Genomic DNA, 26,953 nt, shown 5'->3' with positions numbered 1-26,953 from the left:
CTTTTTATTGTTGTAGTTTTGTTATTTACGCTTTCATAAAAACGACAAACACGTTCATCGTTTACTATTATAAGCTTATATAATGGTTTTCAATCAATTTTATTCAGTTTCCGTCTTTCGATCCCTTCCATGATCAATAATGTAAATTTTAAGTAATTACTACTCTGTATGCTAAACGAGCAATTAGGTCAAGCGCTCTATAAAATTCCTTATGTTATGAATCTTTAATTTTTCAATTCTCAATTTATTGACCGTCACAAATATTTATATATACTGAAAATAAAATATAAAGATTATTTAAGCACAGTTATTTCTGTGTAAATAGTACATAATAAATATGTAGCATTTAATACTTGTTTAATATTTGTTATTTTCATATTTTTTATTATTATTTTATTTATCGAATTTATTAGTTTTATCCGACTATTTGCGAATTTCTTTGACAGGATTATTAAAACAGTCGAATTATATTTTAATCGAATTATATTTTAATGACAGGTTTGCGATATTGGATTGCACTAGATATCAATCTAGAGATTAATCTTGTATTATCTCGAAATTCGAGAAATTGACACAAAATCAAAACAAGGTTTTTAATTAATTATTAATACCAAAATTAAGATTGTTGAGATTATATTTGTCAAAATTAATTGATTTTAAAAAAAAGCTAAAATATATACTTGTAATTTAGATGAGAAAAAAATCACTATATTATATACGAACTTAAAAAAATTTATTTAATGAATAAAAACATTTATATTAACAAATCTAAAAATAATTAATACAATAAACAAAATAAACAATAAATAAACAATATAAAATTTTACACAATTCTTTAGCTTCACCAAATGTTAGTAACAATTTAAAAAACAATTCATAAATAGTAATAATTATTTTAATTATAAATATAAATTACATAAATAATTTATTACATAAATTATTTTAATTATGTTAAATATTATTTTAAATAACTATTCAGTATTAGATAAAAATTATTAATAAAATCGAGACAAGACAAGACACAAAATAAGATTTTTGCCACAAAAGTTCATTCAGGATCAAGACAAAATTTAAATTTTCGGAAAATTTCAATATTAATACAATATTTTATGAATACGTCTCAAGAGAGCATCGCTACACCAAATTCATAAACATTCTTTTCGGCTTGTCAACAGTTTTGCTTATGTGCAGAAGTCACGGCATTATCAAATAGTTTATTCGGAATTTCGCATGTCAAGTAAACTTTCGATTAAAATTTTAGAAAGATTACTAAAATTTTAGAAAGTAAACTTTCGATTAAAATTTTAGAAAGATCACTAAAGATGTAGTAAAAAATCTATCGCACTTTTATTATATTATGTGAATACAATTTTTTCGATTGGTTCAATTAAGATTGACGCAGTCAATTTTGAAAAAAATGATAATCATATATCAGAATTGTGACATTTTTCATTCTTCTCCACATAATAAGATTCAGACTCTTACATATGTTCGCACGTACATAAAGCAATTTTGTTCCCTCAAGCTGCATTTACAGCATTCATGTACGCTCATGTATTCGCTTAAGTGTGTAAATACATCTTAAAAGATAAAATTATATGCGTGTAAGATATAAGAGTTTCGCGGAATAATACAAGGAAGAGAAATGATAAAATGATTAAAGGTTATAAAAATATAAAATAATGCAAAAGAGAAAAGTGATTTCTTCTAATTTCTTCTCTATTAATTTATTACTAATTCTAATAATATATAATATTATAGAATAATTATATACATTCATTTATAATTATATATGTTGGTAATCTTTTTCTGTGTAACCATATTATGACTACGCGTGCCCGCGCGCGTGCGGATCGCATTATATAACTTATATATTTTTAGCAAATATTCAAAATCAAGAATCAAATCAATTCACGAATTATATAAAAATTTGCACATTATTATCAGAAATTATTATCAACATGCTAGTAAAAATATATAAGATATACGATTGGGACACACCAAGTGTTTGTATGGCATTTTGATTTTAATTTGGGTCTACTTGTGATGAAGTTTATATAAATATTTATCATAGAAAAATTAAACTTATTTAAAAAAAATTTTTTTTTAAAGTTCTATTTTAATCAAGTTACTCTGAATGCGTTTTAATTTTATGGGAAAAATCCATGTTTAATATTTCTATAAATGTAACATAATGTAATGATTTTATGGTAAATATTATTTCAAATTATAAACTCTCAAACAAAGTTGTAATTATTAATTTCATATTTAGTTTTATATATTTTATTTTTTAGAGGACACTTTTTAGGAGAAAATTATTTTTAGTTTTTATTATTTTTTAAGTTTTAGAGAAAAATATTTTTTTAAACTTTTTTGTTTTATACAAGTTAGCATATTTTTTTACGTATTGACTTGACTTTTGTAATCTTATTTATGACTTTAAGATATGCAAACTAGTTACAAAGTTAGGTATAGATGTTTAAAAATAAATATTTCAATCATCCTGTGGAATTGAGTTTGTTAGCTAAAATGATGAAATACGCCAACAGCGATAAAATTAGAAATCGGTCTCTTCTATTCCCGTGAATTATATTCGCTTTCGTGGTATCGTAAAAAATTCAGAGGAACAATCTTCCATCGTGTATGCTTTCGTCACAAATTACAACTCGCAAAACACATACGTGTATATCGTGTGGTAAAGTACAGACTATGTTTCTGGTCGCGACCTGTAACGCGATCGGTAGTGATTCAAACGTGGGTCGCCGCTCGCATTTGAGAATGGAGCAACCAGAGTAATTCACGCCAATTAATCTCGCTCTTTGCGGCAAGACATGCCGACATATTGCAAACATGGCGGTACACATGCCGTGAAACTCTAATTGCACGGGCAGTAGCTAGAACGCGAACTTTGCCACGTCGACCGTGTCGTTCGCGAACAATCGGGCACGTAGACGTCGTATTATTAGTCGCGAAATGCGTCCGCCATAGATATTATGAATCGATTATTCTCAATTTCATTATGTTCGGCAGAGCGCATTCAGGGGTGTTTTGAATAAAACCTCTCACCATCAAGAATAATGTAAAATAACAATAATAATTTAACCAAGAGTTATTTTTAACGATATGGAAATATGAACGAGATCTATCTATTTGACAAAAAAAAAATAAAAAAGTTTTCCTCACAAAAATCAATAACAAAAAATAAAAATATAGATTGTATTCCCCGCATAATATGCAAATTACGTTATAAACGTGAATCGCCGATGCATCGCGTTGAAAATTCTAGAATTATTCTCCAGCAGTTGAATCTTGCATTGCATGCAACTAGAAAAGTTTTTCGCAACAATAAATTATAACTCTTTTCTCTTCCTCTCTTTTTTTGTGCCGGTAAAACGTTTTCCGCATCGCATTTGTTAAAAAATTATCTTATGTGTGACTGTATCGTTCTACATCCTCGGTCTTCTTTCGCATTGTAAGTCTACGTGACAACATAGCGGACATAGTAATGTAGTTTTTGAATTTTCGATGTAACACTCACCTGGGTACACAACTTGAAACTGTCAGGACACGTTTTATATGACGTACATTCAAGCGATGATACGACTCGTTACAGTCACACTATAATAATGCAACAATATAAGATATACTTTACTTTTGTTTTGATGATACTTTCGTAATATTTCGACTTCAAAAAATCACATTTTTAACATTCATCGATAATAATACGAAATACCACATTCCAAACTTGTTCTATTTCAATTTCGCTGCAATAGAATTTTAATCAGACAACTAGTCGTTAAAGATATCGATATTGCATAACATAGCATTAGCTGTATCTAATGAAATGCTTGCTGAGGAAATTGGGAAAATTGATCGCAAATTAATCGAGAGATTCGCAAGATATATAAAGGATTCAGGGTCAATAAAAGCAGCATAATTTTAACATTTTTTTTTCTAATTATTTCATTATGTGTGTATGATTTACAATTAGTATTATATTTTTGAATGTATAAGCTAATCAATTACAAATAACGGGTGGATTAAAAGTATTTCAATCTCGATATTATTTGTCAAATATTAGACTTACAGTCTTACAAATTTAATCATCCATATTCATGATCCACTGCGAGAGGTAAAAATCCAAAACATTTCGATAATTTCGATCAAATTGTCGATCAAGGTGTTTTATAAGTCAAAGATACTAACGGAAAGATTACGGAAGATTACGAACGGAAAAGTCACGATCAATCCTTAGGTGAAGCGAAATACAAGATAACGAGAGAAGATGGAGGAGAAGGAAAGGAAGGGGGAAGGGAGAACAGAATTCACCGCAAAAGTCGGTGCAAATCGCTCGGAAAGCGAGCAAGTTTGGCCGACGTGCGAACTTTACGACGAGGCACCGCGTGCGAGCCGCAAGTACAATTCATTTGGCCGCACCGATAATTATAGCGATTTATTCGCGGTGAACGGGTGCCGTTAATTTCAGTCGCAGCATAATGCGTGCGCATACGTCACCAGAATAAATTATGCAAACACAGTTGAGATGTGGTTCGAGACTGCAAGAGCGGAGAAAGGACAAAGATACATAGATTAGTGATATTAATGTCGCGTGTACATGTAAATGTGAAACATGACATGATTTTCTGAAAAATGTCAATATAATTGTCAGGTATATTTTAATCAATTAGAAAGCATTTCTAATTGATTAAAATATACCTGACAATTCAAATTTTTATGACTATTTAATAAATATGTTAATTGTAGAAGAATTGATTTCAGCTGAAAGATATTATTCTCTCAACGTAGTGTTTAAATTAATAATTGCAGAAATAATATGCTTGAAAATGAGATATTTAAATAATTTCATTTTATTGCGAGGAGAGAAATAAAAATTATAAATAAAATAACGAAAATAATATATAATGAATAATATATGAATATATGATGATAATAAATAATATATGATAAAATCAATAATTCTGCTTAATGTTATATTTATGATGAATATTACATTGTGTGTATGTGTGTTAGATATTAAATGAAATATTTTTATACGCATGATTATCCGATATCAAAAGGATACATGAAAGGTTGCTATCAATATGATTGACTAAATCACTTTGAGCTTATATAAAGGATGTTCATCAATGTTCAAAAGCTACAATTTTAAAATGAGTATCGAATTGATACGCGAAATTGTATTTCCTCTCGTTGTTGTTCCTCTAATTGTAAAACTTTAGATCCCTAAAATCCAAAATGGATTTAGCGAGCAACACTTCATAATTCGAACCACCTGCCCCTCTATGCGATGTAATTAATCCTGGCCGTATAATGAATGTCGATGAGACGATATTTCGAAAAATCAGGCCACGTCGATTACGCTTTGCTGTGAGATTTATTATTTGTATTCCATGTATGTCATCCATATGGGTACACAGAGTTAGTAAACTGATACGAACGCGAAAGTTAGTTTATCGCGTAAAATGGAAAAGTTTTCTATAGTATTTTTTTAGTACTGAAATATTATAAAATATGAAACGTGCAGATAGAAAGAGAAACAATACCTCCTTTTATCAAGGGGAAAAAAAATGCAATAATATAATATTTTTTTCGCGACTTTAATTTCGCGAATGATCTCAGTCGTAAAAAGAGATATTTTTCCATTTTATTAACTAAAAGCTTACGTGCATGAAACTTAAGGAAAAGCGAGTTACATATGATTATTTCGCGTTCAGAAACATAATTCACATATATGTACGACTTCGAACTTACGTACTGATTTTCGAAGTGCAATTTATTTCAGGGCGACTTGAAATAATTAGTCGTTCGCGAGGCAAAAGAGAGATTTATCAGCATCGGCGTCTTCCATTAATAATCGGCAATGCATTAACAAACACGTCGGATAAATCACGACGATCGATTTAGACTGCTGTTTTAAAGTTAGCCGCGATTAAGCGACGTAACGAGATCGTGCTGACAGGCCGATGTCGTTGGTAGTTATACGAGACGTCTTTGCACTAACTTTCTCGCCAATTCCGTACACGTCGGTGGTACCGAAACGTCTTGGAACTAGTTAGACTCAATTCGAATGGCGCTGCCGTTTACTGAGCAAATTATTCAATTAGTAAAGAAATACTTTTCGAAGTTTTATTCGTAACCGATAAGGTGAATTAAAATCAATTTCAATTGATATCTACGCTTATTCGCGCGATCCTTTCGCGTGTAATTTTATGTAAAATCTGCCACTACGGTAAACACTTCTCGTCCGTTTCTTCTCCTTTCGTTACTCATGTTTCCGCAAAAATATGTGCATACATACACGAGGTTTTACAGAGCGTAATATAGTTAGGCGTCACAATTTTAATGGAGATTTCAACATTAATAAATTGCAGATTGTGTGTTCTCCGCGCTTCTCTGTATTTATGAAGTGCCGTCTCTCCTCGTTTCTTTATACGTTCATAAAAGATTAATAAAGTGCATTACATAACTGTACTGCGCGTTGTATCAGAACATGTTAAATATGCATAAAGTGTATTGCTTACCACATTGCGAATAGCTAATTCCAAGTTTCAAACGTCGACCCTCTCTGAGCCGACATGTGTACAGTGCGTGTCAACAATCCTGTCCTATGCAGGGCAAGGGGAGGGTAGAACTGGCCAATCAGCCATTGCTACACTGCCGGCTGATTGGCCAGTTCTGTGCTCCCCTTGCCCCACCTAGAACAGAATCGTTGACGCGCACTGTACAACAGAGAGCGAAATAAACTCGAAATTATAGCGCGAAATAAAAACAGAAGCGAGGAAACATAAATCGAATATTTGAATGAAATTACTCCTTTCATTGCGCATTCAAGCCTACTAAAAACAAGAAATTGTCACATATATTAATATTAATTAACAAATCCAATTAAAACTTCTAAATACTTTAATACGATTATAAAATCGAACATATTAATGTGTGAAATCTCAAATCTATTCTTTACATTCGATTATATTTCAATGGAAAAGATAATTACTTTATAGAAATTGATAATTAATTTTTAAAGATTAATTATTTTGAAAGAGAAAGAGTAATTAATCGAGCGATTTGAATTTGTGACTGAAAATCTAGAGTGATCTAGATTAAATAACGATGACGTAGTTTATTTATTGTATATTATATTTATTTTATATTGTATCATTTTTTTTTACTCGCGATGATTGGTGACTGTTGTAGCAGTGATAATAATTATCTGTATTACTCGCATCAGCTTTGATTTATTGCTGCAAATTAGATGTAGTCATAAATTACTGCAAGATAAAGGCTCCTTATTCACTTTGCTGTTCCCTCTTGCGTATCGAAGACTCAGTAAACGTCGAGATTCACCGCTTAGAAATTCTCGCTGATGTTGCCAACAACACATTATTAGAAGGAGTGATAAGGAAGGAAGAGTAGTAACGTGCTGAAACAGCTCTCTCTCTCTCTCTCTCTCTCTCTCTCTCTCTCTCTCTCTCTCTCTCTCTCTCTCTCTGTCTCTCTTTCATGCAACCGGCGATTTGTCTGTCACGATAACGACGTCTACTCTGAAATCAGTCAGTCGAATTTCACGTAAGATCGTTTCATCGCGTTACAAACCACCCTCTTCCTTCGCTCCCCCGACATAGGGATATACGTCGAAGGATACTCCGTCCAGCTTTGTTCAGCGGTTTTCATAAAGGGCAACGATTCCCCAGCACATGCATATATGTACGTGCCTCCCTACCGCTGTCGTCGTTGTCGTGCAAATACAGTCGCGAAATTGCAGTCACGCGGGAAATATTCTCGTCGAAATTCTAAGGGTTCTCCTACGGGACAGTTTCGACTTTCGGTGGCTCGCCGAAATAGATCCGAGTCCCGCGCATGTAATTATTATAATGGACGCTCGGCGCGACGATGTAACTGGATTTGGTCCATCCTACTGTTGAACGACGACGATGACTGTAACGACGACGAGGCGTCATCGTTATAGTTTGGTCCATGGAGAGATGCCACGTTATCTATCGCGTCGTCTATTGTTCCGCCGGCGTGTTTCAACGCGAGATTGGACGATCTGCGAGCGGCCACTTCCTTCCTTCCTTCCTCGATTACCCGCGGGACTCTGCGGTGGCTGCGCATTAAACATCCGCGATTTCACTTCATCGTTCTCTAATCCCGTATCGGTATTGCCGCCGTCGCACGTCTCGTAGAACTTGGCGATACTGTTAGCACGAACGTGATTATCTCAGAGTTGGGTTACGATCGCGTATTAATCAGTTCAAGAGTGCTTTCAGCGAATAAACCGTACAAAGTTGAGCGGTAACTTTAATGAATCGCAAATAACCGATCTTGAAGACATATTGACGTCGCAAATCTAGAGCCTTATTGATTTTCGACGCCGTATATTGATTACGTGAACGCTGAACCATAAAAGATATAACTTCGCAAAGATCAAGTTAGATTTAATTGAAAAGCCATTGAATGTACAACTTTAATAAGTATTAAATTTGTTTTAAATTTTTGGAAAAAACGAGAAAGTTGTTAAATCAAGAGATTTAATTGGAATGATTAAACTATGCGTATTAAAAGATGAGACATATAACAGATCGATGGATTAAAAACGGTTTTGCTATTAATACAAAATTGAGGAATAACTCTAATGAATTGCAAAAAAATAGTTTTGAAGACATATTGATGCCAAAAATCTAGAGCTTTATTGATTTTCGCCGTACATTTATAACATATTTCAGATTAATTTACTCGAACACTGAATCATAAAAGATATAACTTGATAAAGATAAAGTTAAGTTTTATTGGAATATCATTAAGTACGTATCTCCAATAAAACTGTTTTAAATTTAAAAAAAAAATAAAAAAGCTGTTAAATCGCTCACCACCGAGAAAATCGATTAAAATAATTAATTATTTTAAATTATGCATATTAAAAGATGAGACGGATCAATACATTAAAAATACATTAAGAATTGCCATTGATCATCCCCTTATCTGAAAATTTCTATTATATGCTAGCAGAGGAGAGATTAGATTTTGACATTTTACAAAACGAGTAGCTTTAAGCGAGCTTACGACAATAATCCATCGTAATCTCCGTCACTTAATGCACGCGCGCGCATGTGTACTTTTCCAGCACGTTACATGCGATTATAAATAATAACTGCAGCCTTAAAATTTCTCCGTTACTCCGTTCGTTTCTCATACGTAAAGCAATAATTAATTTAACCGATGATCCGCATTCGTAACAATAAAGCGCAGCTGTATGCGAGTCGGTCGCATACATACTAACTACACTCTCTTATGTTTGCCTGATTTGCTGGCGCTTCGAGCAGCTTCAGAAATGGGTTAATCGTGCCGCTTGTTTAATTAATCGAATCTCGGTCCTCGTAGAACGCGCGCGCAAAGTTACATCGGGAGTAATTGCGCCCGCGGGTATTGAAAGGGCGCAGCCAGTTAAAAGTTCGTATTTAAATGCATATGTATTAGAAATCATGGAAATTTTTTTCCATATCGCGCAATGTCCGCGATACTCCTGATTTTTCTATTTTTGCCCTACGTTTCGAAATTGGAATTAAAATGTTGAGACAAGAATTTATTTCGGTCAAAGTCAGGCTTTATTCTTCTTTTTTGGTTCTTTAGTCAAAGTGGATTATAAAGAATCCTCGAGTTATATAAATATTTGGAAATGCGAGAGAAGAATCATCTTTTCAAATAAGAGATTCCAGATAATCTTGAAATAATCCAGACTCTTATCTATTCATGTTCACTATGTATACTTATTATTTATTCAATATAAGTAAAGAACTTTATTATTTAAGTGCTATTAAGTGCTTAAGTGTTTCAGATCTATAATTATTAAAGTATTTAATTTTAAATGTTACAGAGCTACAAATAAACATCGTCGCATAAAAATTATCCCTGAAAAAGAAAAGTGAATTGAAAGAAAAATGAATTTCATAAATTAAGCAATATTTAGAGAAATATATTTTTTACTTAAAAATATGCATATGCATTTAATGTATTTCAAAATGCAAAATCCTATAAATTGAAATGCACATATTCTTTATAAAATAAATTCGTTAATCTTAGGCCCGATTGCACTAACGTTATTTTAGCTTTACGCGAGACTTGAATATATGCCTATCTTTATCTTTTTTTTGAATAAATAAAGACAGACATATATTTAAGTTTCGCTTGGAGCTAAAATAACGTTGATACAACCCAGTCTTAATCTAGTAAATGTATATAGAATAATTAAGGATATTAGCTTATATCTAAAAGCAGTTATTATCTATTTTGGACAATCAATAATTTGAGATAGAATTTGGGACAGAATTTTATTTCTAATTTTGTGTGTCTTTCTCGTGTGTATACATATATAAAATATTTAAAATACTGAAGCAAAATATGAGAGCATGTATACATAAAGTATATATGTATATACAAGAAAACACACATACATGCATTTAGAATAAGCGTATGTATACCAGAATATACATTTTAAATGTTGCGAATTATAAATTGTCTAAAGTAAGTTTTATCTTTGTTTTAAAATAGAGAAAAACTGTCCCATGAGCCTCATAATGAATCTTCATTATAAATAAACGCATTTAGTGTTCTTTTAATTTATGTATATCGCCTAGTTGATTCAAATAAAAATGGTAAATAATTTTACAGAAATGTTTCATTGGAAATAATCCAAATACAAATAAAGCTTTCATTATTAGTGATCGTAATAATATTTATGATAATAATTATGGTATATGTATAATTTTGCACGTTCTCCCTTGGTTGGCAACGTTTTTAAAAATTGTGCTGTTGACTTATTTCTTAATCATAATCTTATCATTTTCTAATCTCTTTATCATCATCAATTCGTGTAATTCTTAATAATATCATTCTTACTATCGTAGAAAATAAGATATAGATATGTTTCGCATTTGTTGGAACATTTTCTTAGATTTATTCAATTTTAAACTGTACTAACAAATTTATTTTAATTCTCAATCCGCAGTCTGCTTCGTCCTTTGCGACTATCTCATAGCAAGCATGTGAAATAACATCGGTTTACAGAGCACAGTTATGTTTTGCTGTTATTATTGTAAAGCCTGCGTCTCCCCGAGGGTAAAAGCCGGAGAGGGAGAGAGATCTTGTTATGATTAAGTTGTGCGTGAGCATAGATGTATAGATGTAAGAGACGGCTATTATCGCATTGAGATAACACACATCCAGTTTCTGATAGATCGTCTTGTGTGCTAGCACTTGTAAATTCGTAGATGAACAATAGTTCCGGTGGTTGAATAGAACGAGCCTTGGTTTGCGGACACATCGAACTGACCAGTGTCAACACATCCATTCGGGCGGCGGAAGCGCTATTTGAATAAGTGGTACACTGTCGTGATACACGCGTTCAATTAACGCGAGCGTCCTAAAACGCACGATTAAATTACCCGATTACTTAATCCCGCGAATCGACATGTCTCTTTCGCAGAGATATTAAATATTTAAATGTTACACGAAGACGATATGGGAATTGTTATATCGAGGATAGGTTTCTAAGCACGATCAAAGAGATATATTTCATGCGATCGATATAGACCTACGTGTTTGAATTTACAACCAGGTTCTGGCGTGGTCCTGGCGTAGTCGTGTGAGCAGAAGCGAATTTGCGAATAGCGTTTGAACACCGCTCCGTGTGTCTCTTCCTCTCTATCTCCTCTCGTCTCGCATCTCTCCGGCTCGTCTTCTCTGCTCCGATACCTCGCTATGCGGCTACGCTTTGGTGTAATTGCATTGGCCATGCGTTCATTTGAACGTCGTGCGATGAGCCATAGAAGCGTAATAAGTAATTGTACGTGCGACGATAGACGATGAAATTGTGCAAAATATTGGAAAGGAAAAGATTGCTAATTCTTTCAATTCGTAAAGAATACATGTAATAGAAAAACAAAGGATATAAATAATTAGAAATGTAAATAGGAAAGACAAGTTTTGTTTTTTCTTTTTTTCTTCAAAATTTGAGTCTTTTCAGATATTTAATATCTTTATATTTTGATTATTACGAGTTATTTTTGATTTTATAGATGATAAATGTAAACAAACCTAACATCGCTATCTTAAATATAGATCGCATTCCAATTGGCTATATTGATTAATTAAGATTTTTATAGATATTAAGATTTTTGCGATTAAAATGATACCAAACGTGACATAATTCGGATAATTTTTAATTAGATGAATAATAAAATTTTTTTATACATTTAACTAAATATTATTTGAATGTAATTTGCCGCAAAAGTCTTATTAATTCATTAAAATTACTTTCGAACAAAAATTAAAAATATAAAATTTTTAATTTATTTATTATATTAATAAAAAAATTCGCGAGGAAAAATGATATTACATTAATAAAATTATGAGAAATATTAAAGTTGTTTCTTTTATTCAATGAAAAAGAATATATGTTTTCTTTCAACGTTTTTTTCTGTTGGAAAAAAATGGTTTTTCTATATCTGTATATATAAAATAATTGTTTTTAAGTAAAACTAGAATTATATAAGCTGTATGTATCATAAAGAACATATTATAAAAAATTATGAAATGAGAAATAAAATATCTGGAGAACTAAGTTTAGAGGGAAATTTTTTCAAAGTTTTTTTTCGTACACTTCTCTTGTACATGTAACTTCTCACTTTACTACTTCAGTGCGACCATTCTCGGCATTTAAGACGCAATGTTGGCAGTTTCCGTCTCTCGTTGTCGACGCTGTAAAACTTCTTTTGATTGCCACTTGCGCAATAAGAGGGCACAGAATTTTGCTCTCGAGATACTCGAGTAGTAGCGATCCTCGTGAAAAGAGGAGCTTCGCTCGCGCGAACTGGATTTTGATTTAGGCAGACAAGCAGCGAAGAACATCCAAGGAGATTAATTAATAGGATTTAACACGGAAATCTTGAGCGACAGAATTTCTTTAGAAGGTTTTTCGTTCATCAATCGATAAGTCGGTCGAGAGCAACAAGTTTTGATACGTTCCTACAATGTAACTCTGCAACAAATAATAAAATGCAACATTCCTGCATAATGAAAAGCGTTATCAAAGTCAATTAACAGATAGAAAAAAATTATTAAATATTTAAGCTAAAGCGCAATTTATTTCGTGGTATTCACACTTAATCTTTTTACATTTCCGTGGAAACAGAAATTATATCTGTTAAAAAGATTTGAAAATATAATAAACCAGGAAATAAGACATTTAGTTTCCAACTTCCCGTCATATTAAGAAATTTTCCTTGCTTTAATTTTCAGAAAGGAATAAATTAAATTAATGATAACAAGGTTCATGTTAGCTAAAATTTTCATCTCTACAAGTTAATGCATATTGAACAATGTATAATATGACAGAAGATTCAATGTTTTATAATTCTAAAAGGATTGTGAATGTCAAGGGAGCAAATTACGTTTTCTATAACAATTAATTATTTTTTTCTGATCATATTAGGTCTGTTTAGCAGAAAAAAAATGCGTGGATGTATGTTCTTCTTTTTCTAAAGAGTTAATAATTAAGGACTTGTTGTTAATGACACTGAGTAAAAACGCGTTGTACCAATGTTAGTGTTTCAAAACTTTCAGGGTTTAAGCAGCTTTTATTAGTCTTTGGGCAATTTTTGTAGTTGCATACTATGGCTGCAAATTTGGCACGCATACCACAGAGAACTATCTCTGTCGATGGTAATAATAATTTATTAGGAAAGTTTGTCTTCTCTTTCTCGTCGTCGCGAGCTGACTCTTCCTAATGCCGTCGGCTGTTTAGCCGCAAGTTTACCAAGTCACGCGGGTTTACGTTGCCAGCATTACTGGACGAACGTACGTCAACTAGAGAGATGTTAGTAGAAGCGTTTGCACTGCGAGCAAAATTCCTTCACAATTTCGATAATAACTAAAATAATAATAAGCTAGCATAACTATAATTCTATTTGCTTAATGTAATAAGGAAAGAACAGTTTACTTTTACAAGAATGTTTTCATTTTTATATGTGTTTATATTTTATAATTAATTTGTCGATTTATTTGTATTTATAAATAGAGATTAAAGCATCTATTCCCCAGTTTCTGTTAAATATCATAAAATACTAAATTCAGAAATATTATTTTTATATATAATTATATCGAGATATATCCCCAAAATAATAATTAAATAAATAATTTTATTCAATTCCCTTAGATTAGAATAATTTTTAATAACTTCCATAGATGTGAGACTTTTTTTATATAAATAAAGCGATGGTATTAGTAAAAGAATATTAACATTATGGTACATCTGCATTTGTGCGATGTGTCCAAGAATATCGGATATTACGTGAACAGAGTGACATTATCGTAATCAGTCTTAGAAAAGGCAATTTATTCTTACAAATATTAAATGTACCGATTTTTATATTTTATAATTAATTCATCCATTTATTTATAAAATATATAAAATGCAAATTAAATTATCGATTCTCCACTTTCTGTTAAACATTATAAAATACTAAGTAGTTAATCCAGAGTCATTTTTTATATGTGAGCATGTCAAGAAATATATATCCTTAAATTAATAATTAGGAATAATTTTATTAAATTCCCTTAAAATAGAATAATTTTTAATAATTTTATAAATGCGAGACTCTTTTCATATAAGTAAAGCGATAGTATTAATAAACGTATAGCAATATTGACATTAAAGGACATTTGCATTTATGCGATGGATGCACAAGAATATTGAACATTATGTGGGCAGAGAGTGGCATTATATAATCAGCCTTAGAAAAGAACAATTTATTTTTATAGATATTGAATGTATTGATTTTTGTGATTATATTTTATGATTAACTTATCCATTTATTTACACATAAAATGCAGATTAAAGTATCTAGCTACCTATATTTTTTGTTAAACATAAAATATTAAGTAATTAATCCAGAATTATTATGTTTTATTATTTATCATTATTATTAGTATTATTTGTTATTATTATTTACTATTTTATTATTTTTTATATATATCAAGAAATATATATTCCTAAATTAATAATAATTAAGAGTAAATAATTGTATTAAATTCCCTTATAGGAATATTGATATTTCACAGGATATTAATATCTACGATGAGTGTCCAAGAATATCAGACGTCAATGTGAGCAGAGAATTAGTAGCAAGCGCAACTGAACGAGCATATTTGTTCTGAATCCTTGTACGTATGTACACATTACTGCAAATCTATTCGTTCGATAGTGTTTGTCCAACAATGCTCGTTTAGCGTATTAAACGTGGCTTTAGAGGACAAGCAGGATAAAATCGTGCGTTTCTCCGCAGTTTGCAGGCCGTGTTCGCCGACTCGAAACACACAAACACCGACAATATGTCAATTTCCTTTGTACGCGAAGATGCGAATCAACCATATTTCCGTCGATCCAGAACACTGTAATACATTAAAAGAGTAGAAATAAATAATTGCGCGGATATCAAAAATTCAGTGGACGAATTAACGTCAAAAAAGCCGCCGTAATCAATTCCACACCGCGTTTCGGAGATTTGTCGCATTGGAGTTTTAACAAGTAATGTCCATCCGAATATATATATTTTTTTTATTACAAGCTGAAAACGTGCTACGGCATTCGGAGATCATGAAAAATTCTCACTCCGCGATTGCCAACTGAAATATTTATTATAGTCATGAGCTTAGGTGAGGATTTTATAAAGCTCGATAGTCATTTAATCTCCTGGATAGTATCGCTCTTACTTTTAAAAACTTTATCAGAAATTATCTCGTGATTAAAGCGGCAAAGTTGCGTTGAAGCAAAGAATTTATAGAGCAAATCACATGCGCTGGAAAATAAATTATCATTATAAAATACACAGTAAAAGTAAAATTAAGCATTTTCCCTCCTTCTCTTTTACTTGTACTAAATTAAAATAAAAATTCTACTATCTCTTTCTCTAACGTGTACTCTCTCTCTCTCTCTCTAACTTAAGTTATCTTTTCATTTCTTTTAAATTGCAGATTTATTGTTTTTTCCTCTCTCTCTTTCTTTTGATGTCATATTTCCACATTTTGCTAAAAAATAGGTAGCAGACAAAAGATAGTCCATTAGGAGCTGCGCAATTGTTGAAGCTATCTACAACCTGCTTCGTAGGTATCTCCCTATTTCTAGAAAAAATACACCGCTGTTCATAGTATCGTAGATAGTAGAAACAAGTAGAAGATGGGACAGCTGTTTTTAGGTCAGTTCACAAAATAATTTTCTCCTTTCTAAACATACTTCGCTGCTACTATTTGTGGTAAGCTTATATGAAAAGTTTAGACTATGTCATAACGCGCTATCATATTTTTCACGTGAGGTACATCTCCCATATGGACGCTTACTAAAGAAACTTTAAATCCGGGGCAAGCTTTTAATTTGCTTTGGGATACGCCGGCAAGTTTTTCAAGCTTAATGTCAAGAATGCGGCGTAATTCGCCCGTTTTTTTAATGCAAAGCTCTGTACGCACGGCATGTAATCCTAAAACACTCGCCAAGTTTTCAGCGAAAAAGATGTGGAAAAATCTCCCCCGAAAGGAATCGCACGCGGGAAAAAGCGTACATCAGCAAAACCGATGATTTTACCGAAACTTTTGAAAACATTGTAGAGTGGCACCGACTTTTTGTAGCGTTAACCCGATTTTTCAGAGTCGGTTAAAAGCACTCTTTAAAGTTCCACCCGCCACAACGCTACAGCAAGAGCTATCAGAGATGGAAGACGAACTTCCGAAAGTTTTATGAGTTCTAATGTAGAATAAAGGGATAGTTACGAAAGTTAACCGCAGAACACCGTTTATTTTAACGCTCAATCTTTACATCCTGTCTTTTCGCGATATTTCTTCGAACAAGACCGCCCCATCGTGTTATAAAGTTATCAAGAATCTCTGGTTCCCAGTCGACGTACCCCGGCGAACGAAGTAGCATCGCGCCGCGTTTTTCTAATTCGTTTAACAGAACGGCGAAAAGCCAAATTAAAAGCGCGATAAAAGTGAGATGGGTGCCAGCATGCAGGATATAAATCGAAGTTAGGTGGGTCGATTCTTCGCAGAGAGCACTTGCGCGGACGTGACCTCGCCTCTCTCTCTCTCTCTCTCTCTCTCTCTCTCTCTCTCTCTCTCTCTCTCTCTCTCTCTCTCTCTCTCTCTCTCTCTCTCTCTCTTTTTCTCTCGAGTTCAGCAAACGGACTTGCTTGAAATTCAATGGACGTTGGCAGGCTCCATAGCTATCCGTTCCTGCCGAAATATCTTTCAGGGGGGCCTCAGCATCGTTCCGTTACCGACGATCCGCGTCTGATATCCAAACGTCTCTCGATTTTAAGTATTTTGAGGATCGGCACCAGGCAAGAATGTTATATTGTCATATCTAGCGAGGGAGATGCCGTATTTGCCGAGTGAAAAATCATCTCAAGCACAAATAACGTTGTTATCGAATTATCTATCGAATTAACCTCGCGTTGCCGTTGATATAAGTCAATTTCTCAGTTCTCGAAATGTTACTTGTCGAACTTCGCGAAATTAAAGAAATAAAATTCTAATTATGTATCCTGAAGAGAAACGTGGGAGATAAAATTACATACACTACTGGTCGAAAATATTGCATCACTTATAAAAATAGAGAAATTAATACTTTAATGATTAAAAATATATGTACATAATTATTAGTATATATTAGTATAATTAATTACACGTTTTTATTGTTATTTTATGATTTAATATATCATTAAAAATTATAAATAATAAGAGAAAAATCAAATTTTTGGTTCTTCAAAATAGTCTCCCTTTGTTTTCAATACTACTGTACATATTTACAATATTCTTGATCACAGTTCTTTTAATTGTTATTAATATTTACTTCTAGCATGTTTGTAAATATTCCTATAGTTGTTGAGAAAGATTTAGAAGGGAGAAATAAATGATATATTTACATAACGTATATTGTTAATATGTAGAAACTGTTTATAACTGTTTATAACTATAATTCAACTAATTATGTTAAAAAGTAAATGGTAATATAATGCATTTTAAATCATATTAAAGCAAATATTATAATAATTACACATTAACTATATTATAATAATTAACTAACTTCAGGAACCTCGAGTAACAGATAATATACACTTTTCATATTTTATGAACATGAACAAAACAGCTTTGGGAGAAAAGGAAGCTTGCGTTTTCTGTATTTTGTGTGAATGATATGATATTTTTGACCGATATTGTATATTTCAGTAGGCACATTCAGATATATTATAAATATCTATATCTATAATAACATAGGCCTGCGAAATTTTAGGTTTAGTTAATTACAAAAAACGAAGTAGGAATCTGATCGATTTTTTGACACTGAAAACGAATCTGGCCGCAGAATATCTCCAGTCAAGTTTTTGAGTAATTTGTGGTTAAATAGTCCGAAAATGGCAATTTCGGAAAATTTCATGAATTTATTATGGAAGAACCTTTTTTGAAATATTTCTACCCCCCATTGGCATAGTATTAGTCCTCAAATCCATTTCCGATTGCTGCCACACGATTTTTTTTCGCTGAGATGTACAAGTATGAAGTTATAAGAAAATTTATATTAAAAAAAATTTACATCAATATGGCAGATCCATCATTTAATTATAAATTACTCGAAAACCTGACGTGCTGGGGAAATTCTGCGGCTAGATTCGTTTTCAGCGTAATAAAATCTATCAGATTCACCTACTCTTTTTATAACTGACCCTCGAAGGCCTGTGTAATTATTATTATATATATTTTTTGTAAAATAATAACTCATAAATGGTTTCTGTTTTCTTTTCAGAAATTTGATAAGAGTGAATTATATCTATGATTTAAATGTTATATTTTTATACTGATGAAATTATTGAATTTTAACTTTAATTTGACCTACAACTCTTGCAATCACGATCAGCGATGACTTGGTACGGCAATATAAACTTGGCCAGCAGTGAGTTATATAGGATTCGACGCTAAGTGTGTGTGTTCTTAGGAAGGGAAATATATTTTATGGAAAGTTCCATTTCGTTTCTCTCTAAGGAGATTTGGATTACGATGGGCTGATTCCGCGGTAGATCAGAATTCCTTCTACTACTGGCCATTTAGTACCTCGTAAAAGTGCTTTATTCTGACTTTGAGTAAGATTCTTCATACCATCATACCTTGATAGTATCACAAACATTTATTATTTAAGTCTAATTATTACTAACAATTTCTAAGAATTATTATTTTAATTTTATTAAAGTTTGTGACATAAGTCACACTATATATTTTCTAGCTTTGCATTTAAATCTGCTATCCGTGGAATGTGTAAACGTAATTATGTATGATAATATTAATTATATTTCTGTAAACAAATTTAGATTTGTATTCGAGATAGATTTAATATATTAATTGAATATCACGTTGTCAAAACTATGGCAACTAATTATGTTAAAAACACATTATATTTACGTGCTATTAAGAAATAAATGTGATTTTATAAAAGGCGATTTAAAATGATATATACGTAATACACTTATTTGATCGTGCCTCGATTGCTTTTATGTTGTTGATGTCGTCGTTTTAGTCTTCACGTATTTAGTGCTGAGGGGGGGAAAATAGTATTATACGGGTACGCCGTAATTTATCAGACTCGTAGTTAAACGCGACGATTTTCCGAGCCGTACTTAAGGCAGACAAATTTCTCTGAACATTTCGAGGATAAAGTAAAAAAAAAGAAAATAAAAAATAAAAGGAGCGCACTACGTGCCATGAGATTTAGTTGTTCCTTGGCATGGGAAACCTTCGGTAATGTTTGCAAGAACGTGAATATATCGTCTACCAGACTACATAGGATTCCTAAAGCGATTTGGATTGCCTATTTCTCTTCAGCGCCATGACTGATATCGCCAAGATTTCGCGGCCATTTCTACGTCGGAAACGATTTGTCTCTAGGACGTCCTGATCAAATTCAAGCATTGTTATATTAGGAACACATGTCGACATCGTAGCGTTCATTATATCTTGTTTGTTAAAAATAATTGTAAAAAAATTACTAAGTTAAAAATAAAATAATTGAATAAGTTTATAATTTTTTATTTTTGATACTTAATAACAAAGCTCTGGATTACCTTTAAAACGCGAACCGATTGTCTTTCTTTCGTAAAATGAAGTTTTTGTTTCTAAATTGCATAATTATTTATGTACCTATAAGTCCAAAACATTTATAAAAACCTTACAAAAGGCATATGATATCATATTGCAAGATCATTCGAGATTTGTTGCTACATTAAAACTACAATTCCGAGACATACTGTATAAATTTGTAGAATATTACGTGTCTTTCATTATTTAAAATTTAAATGAGCTGCGGTCCGACATAGAAACTTGTAGAATCAATTTCTTGAATCACGTGCAAACGTCTGAACACTTTGAAAGTAGCCAATTACCGTACAATTGCACACGTAAGCTGTCAATCTAATTGAAATTCCCAATATTCATTTCTACTCGCATTCTCTTTAAAACCATTACTTTAATTTCCTGTTACATTTTTGTCCTTCAATACTGTCATTCAGGAAGCATATCAAATCTTGGATATTTTTTCCACTTTATCATTTTTGTAGAGAGATGGACATTAGAGAAGATTAAATATAAAAAAATTTTAAGGCATTATATAAATATATAAAGTTAGGCATTATATAAATATATAAATATATAAAGTTATTATAATTTTTGTATATTAATTAATGATATACAGAATATATATTTTTATATAAATATTTAATTCTACATATTTTTACAAATATTTTTATAAATAGTATAGTTTTCATTGCATAATTATATATATATATATATATATATAATTTGAACTTTTTTATAAATGTTAATTATATATTTTATGAAAAACATTTTCTTTCTTATAATTTTATGATTAAGATTTATCTTATAAATATATTAATAATAAGTATTAATAATATATATTAATAAGTCAGCAGTTGCAATTATTCGACTGAATTAATTTTATAAATATTTAACTAAATATCTATTTATTTTTTTGAGTCAGCAAGCTATCCAGCAACTCGAAATTCCTATCCCACTGCGACAATTAAAATTAGAATCGCGTATTTGTACATCTTTGTTTTTTTATGCTCAACTTCAGCTTTTTTATTATTTTGTACAGAAATAATATATTATATTTCCGTCTGGAAATCTAATTTCGGGCACATTCTCTTTATTAGCAAAGATAAATGTTCAATGTTTGGATTATGTTTAGATTATTGTCCGAAGAATTATTTCCGAAATTAAAGCACATGCAGGAAATTTAATTAGAAAATAAAACTAAAATGTGCACGAAATGTTTTAATATCGCTCTAGAACAGAAATAATGTTCCATCGATTTTTCATATCTTTTTTATTTTTAGATTTGATAATTAAAAATTTTAACAACAATCTCTTTATAGAAACGTTGATTGGTTGCATTTGATATCCGCTATAAATTACGTTAAATGATATACATTTTCTTTCAGGAAAAATGCTAAACATTTTGGATAGTTAAAATAATGAAATGTTGTAAAATAATGAAGGTTTGTAAAACGACAATTTATTTTCATATCTTCATAAGTCATTACTATTATTTTATATCCGCAAAATTTCACTCGGAAGGACGGGTCGATGATGATACCTCTTGTTAAATCTTTATATCTTGTAAATCTTTATATTATAAAATCCTTTATTATGAAATAATTTATCCATTTGTCGTAAAATCCAGAATGCACTTAATTATCGTTGATTAATGATAAGTAAATATGGGACGCGCGTTTTCAATTTTAATTGTCACAGTGGGATTGCTGAGTTGCTGCATAGCTTGCTGACTCGAAAACCGGAATATTGATAATTGCGCGAAGAGTAGCCGCGAATACACAGTGGTGTAGGAATTTTTAATTAGCAATTACCAACGACTGACATGACTTTTTAATCGACGACGACAGTCCCACGAGATAATTACCACTGCTAGCCAAATTCCATGCTTGTTTGATCCTTTACTAAATGAAATATTAATCGCGAGCATTGGCTACGCCAATCCTCAATATTATACATAGTAGTACGATACAAAGGATAATTTCCTCTCATAAACATGTAGAGCAAGTAAAAATAACTCTATAAGTTCTTATAAAATTTTTTTATATCATTATCGAAATATTTATGTTTAAAGTTAAAATTTGAGAAGCATTTTTAAAAAACTTCTATATCATTCTGCAGATTTTAATAATTTGCAATAATTATTTTTTTAATTTTAATTTATAATAATTATTTTGTTAAATAAAGATCTTTAAAACAGCGTGATTTCTTGTCACGTCAAATAATCTCCAAACCTTTTAATTTTACCAATAGGTTTTTCTTATATATTTTCAAATTTGTTGTCATTTATTTCTGAAAAAGGAGTCTCGCTTTATTTCGTCAAAATTAACTGTTTCGGAGATGAACATATTTGATCAATATAAAATAAATAAATTTTGATTATAACAAAAGATGTTGTAGAAACAAATTTTATAAGAACTTATTTTTATCAATTCGGAGATAGATTGCTCACCTTTATCGAAGTATCCTGCATATTTTTATCAAGTCGCGCAAACTAAATAAATTTCGAATTCCTCTCAGCACGTCTTTGTCAAGTAAATAGGACTTTTCTGGTATGACGTAGCTGCGATACCGGCGCGGTTTACACCATGTAATATTAATACATATGCATGCATGAATTCAACACGAAGCAGCTCGCGCGAAACAGAGATGCAAATATGTATCTGCGTATTCGTGCAAATCAATGTATAATTTTATTCATGGCGGTACCGCCGACTAAATATGTAAATTATAAGACCTACTTAAAAGTTTTCCGTCACGACGCTTCCGTTATTCCGCCGATAAACGGATTAAACATCCGTAGTTTCCAATGCACGACGGAATGAATATTCGCGTTACTCGCACAACGACATTCGCTTGTTTTCGCGATTGCGCGCATATCTTTCCGATAAACAGCGCCAAAACTGCAATATGTTCGCCGAATCCGATGCCTCCCCGATACAGTCGGGTAAATTTATTCCCGACTATGCGCGGCATAGTCGATAATGGCGACGTTAATTTCGTTTATTTACATCAGGCGTTGCGCTCCTCGAGCCTCGGTGATTCGGGAACCTCGGAGCAATTCGCGGTTCGCGTCGAATAATATTAATATGCATGAGAAGATGAGCGTAAAGGGGCGCCTCTCACGCGTGGCGGAGGACATGGAGCATTCCCGCGATCTTGCATGTTGGACGATGTCGAAAATTGCATCTCGGGATAGGTGCATCCAATCAAGCGGGATGCGAGCACGTTAACTTAATTATACCAAACGGGAGGAGAAAGGGTGGGGACGGAGAAAGGAGGGGGAGGGCTGAATTTCAGGTACGCGCGCAATATTATTTCATCCGGTGAGATAAATCTTTGATGCGTTTATGTGCTTTTCGAGAAACGCATAAATTAGTTGCAGCCTTCCGCGAGAACTTAAAATCGATCCCTTTCCGTGAAAATTGAATGACTTTTGTGTACGGGGTCTTCTCGCAACAGTCTGAACAAAAGTGTTCCGTGAAAAAGAGATGAGAAGCAATTTTGTGCGCTAAACGAGAATTTAATTAAATGCCATCTTTTTTCATTTTTTTCGCTAAATTTTTCGAAGTTTTAGCATTAAATATCGACGGAATCTTAAATTGAGAATCTAAATTTTTTTAAAATTAATCTGTTCGTACACACATAAAAATGGGTAATTCTCCAAAATTTTTTTTATTTGACGCAATATTTTGTACCGAATAATGGTAATTGAAAATTATAAGAATTCCAGTAATTTTATAAAGAAAAATTCTTTATTATTATTTTTTAAGTCCTTGCATCAAAGACATTCAATTTTCGTCGAGAGATTGACTGAAAATTCTTACGAAGGCAAAATCTTCGTACCGAGAATCTTACATAAAAGGAAACAAGCGCGCCACTATCTCAAAATTGAATTTCTAAAGCTTTTTCGAAGGAAAAGTATAATAATAGTAGTTTTTGTGCCACTTATGTGTTAGTAATAATGTATCTAGATACATATTCTGTATATGTATTCACTATTATAATGAGAAAATGTACAATATATATGTCGAATGCTCATCGAATGATTATTTGATTGCTTTAAAATGTTGAAAACATGATGAATATAACATACTTGATTTTCCCTTAATTTTATTCAAAAAACGAAGAATTTTTAAATATATCAACTCAATGTAATTGTAAAAGTGACGTCTGATTATATATAAAAGTCATCCATCTTATATATAAACATTCTCCTATTATCATATAAAAATTATCCATGAATTAATTTTTATAATTTATATTCACGTGGTAAAAATTCATTAATCTGAATTCTTTCATTATAAGAGCATTCCAATAAAAGAGAGATTTCATATTCTCGCAAAATAATAATAATATAGATACATCGTGTGCATTATTTTCGATAGACAGAGGCACTGATTGTGAGCGATATGAGAAAAATGGAATGAAAAACAAGTTGTACATTCTGTCGCGCTATATACGATCAACATCTATTCTTTACTCACGTGTTGCATGGCCGCATATCCAGTGATCTGTTGGAGTTTACTGCTGACCATTTTCGTCCCCGTGCCGTTAGTCTTCTCGTTCTTTCCGCTCCAGATACCGATTACGCCCGTTATAATGAGAGCGACTAGTGTAACGATGCCGATCAGTAAGGACAGTGTGACGATTTTACTGCGGGGCGATATTACCATCGCCATCTTTCTCCCCTTTTCGTTTTTTTTTATTTTCTCTTTTAGCGTCCGCCGCGATTACTCGCGCTTCGTCCAGCGAACGAAGTTCGAAATAGAAATTTACACTCAACAGACAACCTCTCTATCCATCCACGACGGGATGGATCGAAAAAACATGGATATACGTATCTATGTATATATATATATATATATATATATCTATGTATATATGAATAGCTCTTCTTCTCCCTGGTGATGTAGGCGGGAAGGATCGAGGGATTAAATATATATGTATATGTATATAATTTCTTCTTGTCGCGATCCCCCGCGATCATTATAACTTTATCACTTCCTCGCGCTCGAATATCGACGACGTCAACGACGGCGGCGACATCCTGTCCAACGAATCCTCGTGTGTCATTCTTGAAGCCGCGTAGGTGCCCTCGTCCTCGAAGGAGAGATTAATTAAGGGGCTGCTGGACGTGATATTGGGACCATGTGTTCCGCCATGACGTTTTTCGTTTCACGGACGATCTTAGAAATGTCCGTCGTCGTCTCTCGAGGATCCTCTCTTCAGCGACGATTCTTCAGACGCCAGAGACTCGATGGATCAACAAGTTCAACGCGGATACGCACACGCTTTTAGCTCGCAATAACAATGACTCGCGATATAAATTTGTCTGAATAATCAACAACGAAGTTCTTCGGGAGATGTTTCAGTCCCCGAGGTATATAACCCCGACGACGATATTTCTCTGCAGGGATGCATATAATGAGGGCACGAGGCGGAACCGAGCGGGGTCGAAGACGCAACTTCTTGTTTCTCGAGTTTCTTAGATTTTCTTTCAATCCACTCCGTGCCCTCGTTCACTACATCTCTCTTCCTTCCGTTTCATCCCCTTCGCTCTTTCTCTTTCTCTTTCTCTCTCCTACGCTCCCTTTCTCTTCCTCCCTTCTATCTTTCGCCTCCCGTATTCTCCTCGCGTTTGGAAGACGAACTTTGAAGGCCTTTAAATGTCGAGGGAACTTATCGCGGTTTACATCGCGGAAATAATGACTCTACGGCTTTCTATATTACAACGATCGCGCGGCAACGCTGCATATTAAATATGTTGGTTTCCGTCATTATCAACGTTATTATCTCAGAGTCAGGTGAAATTACTGATAAATATGGAAGATGCTATTAACGCTTTGATTATTCAAACTATCGCGATGATAAATCGAGAAATATAGATAATATTTAATCTTATATTGTCCAAATCTTGATGTAATATCTTGATGTAATATCGGTCAAAAGTATCGATTCCAAAGAAATATAGAAAACGAGTAAATAATTAAGTTTTTTCTCTATAGCTTTTTTGATTAGCATGTTTATAAAATGTGTATTATCTATTATTCCATTCCTAAAATTAACAATTATAATAAATTGCAATTATAATAATTTTTATTGTCATAATTTTTTTATACTCTTTAAAATGCATTATATTACTGATTGCCTTTTAACACTCGCGTCAAACAGTTTCTATGTTAACAATATACGTTACGTAAATATATTTTTCCCCTTTACAATCTTGCTCAATAACTGTAAAAGTATTTGTGAACATGCTAAAAATAAATATTTTATATATATATATATATATATATATATATATATATATAGTAAGAACTTGAAGAAATCTATTGTCAAGAATATATGTGACAATAATGAAAGCAAAAAAAGCTATTTTAAAGAATTAAAAATTTAACAATTTTTTTGTTTTATTTGTTATAACTTTTACAATATTAAAGTAGCAAAATAATAGTAAAATATAATTTGATAATATTATGCATGTGTATGTATAAAAGTAATGACTTCCCTGTTATTAATGTTTCTCTTGATGCAATATTTTTAGTGTATATAGAACATCCTAAGATTTTGCCAACTTTCTTTCTCCTTCTCTCTCGCCTACTTCTTCCTTCTCGTGGCAAAATTTATTCAGAGAAAATATAACAGATAAAATATATTAACTGTAACTCATTATTTTGGAAATGCCTCATTTTCGCTGACGGCCGAATTGACATCCACATAAATTAGCGCAACGCAACAGCGGGTAGAGTGTCGAGATCTTAAACAC

The 26,953-nt window shown here is 32.1% G+C and overlaps 1 protein-coding gene across 7 annotated transcripts in view; it reads right to left on the bottom strand.

The window, feature by feature from the left end:
- LOC105254397 (collagen alpha-1(XVIII) chain) overlaps positions 1–26,953 on the bottom strand; it is a 278,467-nt gene that overhangs the window by 83,715 nt on the left and 167,799 nt on the right. Inside the window, exon 1 of one of the 7 annotated variants that reach the window (XM_025408822.1) lies at positions 24,672–25,039. The exons of the other annotated variants lie outside the window; for them this stretch is intronic. Coding sequence (XP_025264607.1) covers positions 24,672–24,866 — 195 coding nt within the window. The 5' untranslated portion in view covers positions 24,867–25,039. Of the gene's footprint in view, positions 1–24,671; positions 25,040–26,953 lie in introns of those variants that run through there. 7 annotated transcript variants of the gene reach the window in all.

The sequence above is a fragment of the Camponotus floridanus genome, unplaced genomic scaffold (genome assembly GCF_003227725.1).
Source record: "Camponotus floridanus strain SB8 unplaced genomic scaffold, Cflo_v7.5 scaffold23, whole genome shotgun sequence".
In the NCBI taxonomy this organism is placed as follows: domain Eukaryota; kingdom Metazoa; phylum Arthropoda; class Insecta; order Hymenoptera; family Formicidae; genus Camponotus; species Camponotus floridanus.
The sequence above is the reverse complement of the archived record's forward strand: the minus strand, read 5'-3'. Positions and strand labels throughout refer to the sequence as shown.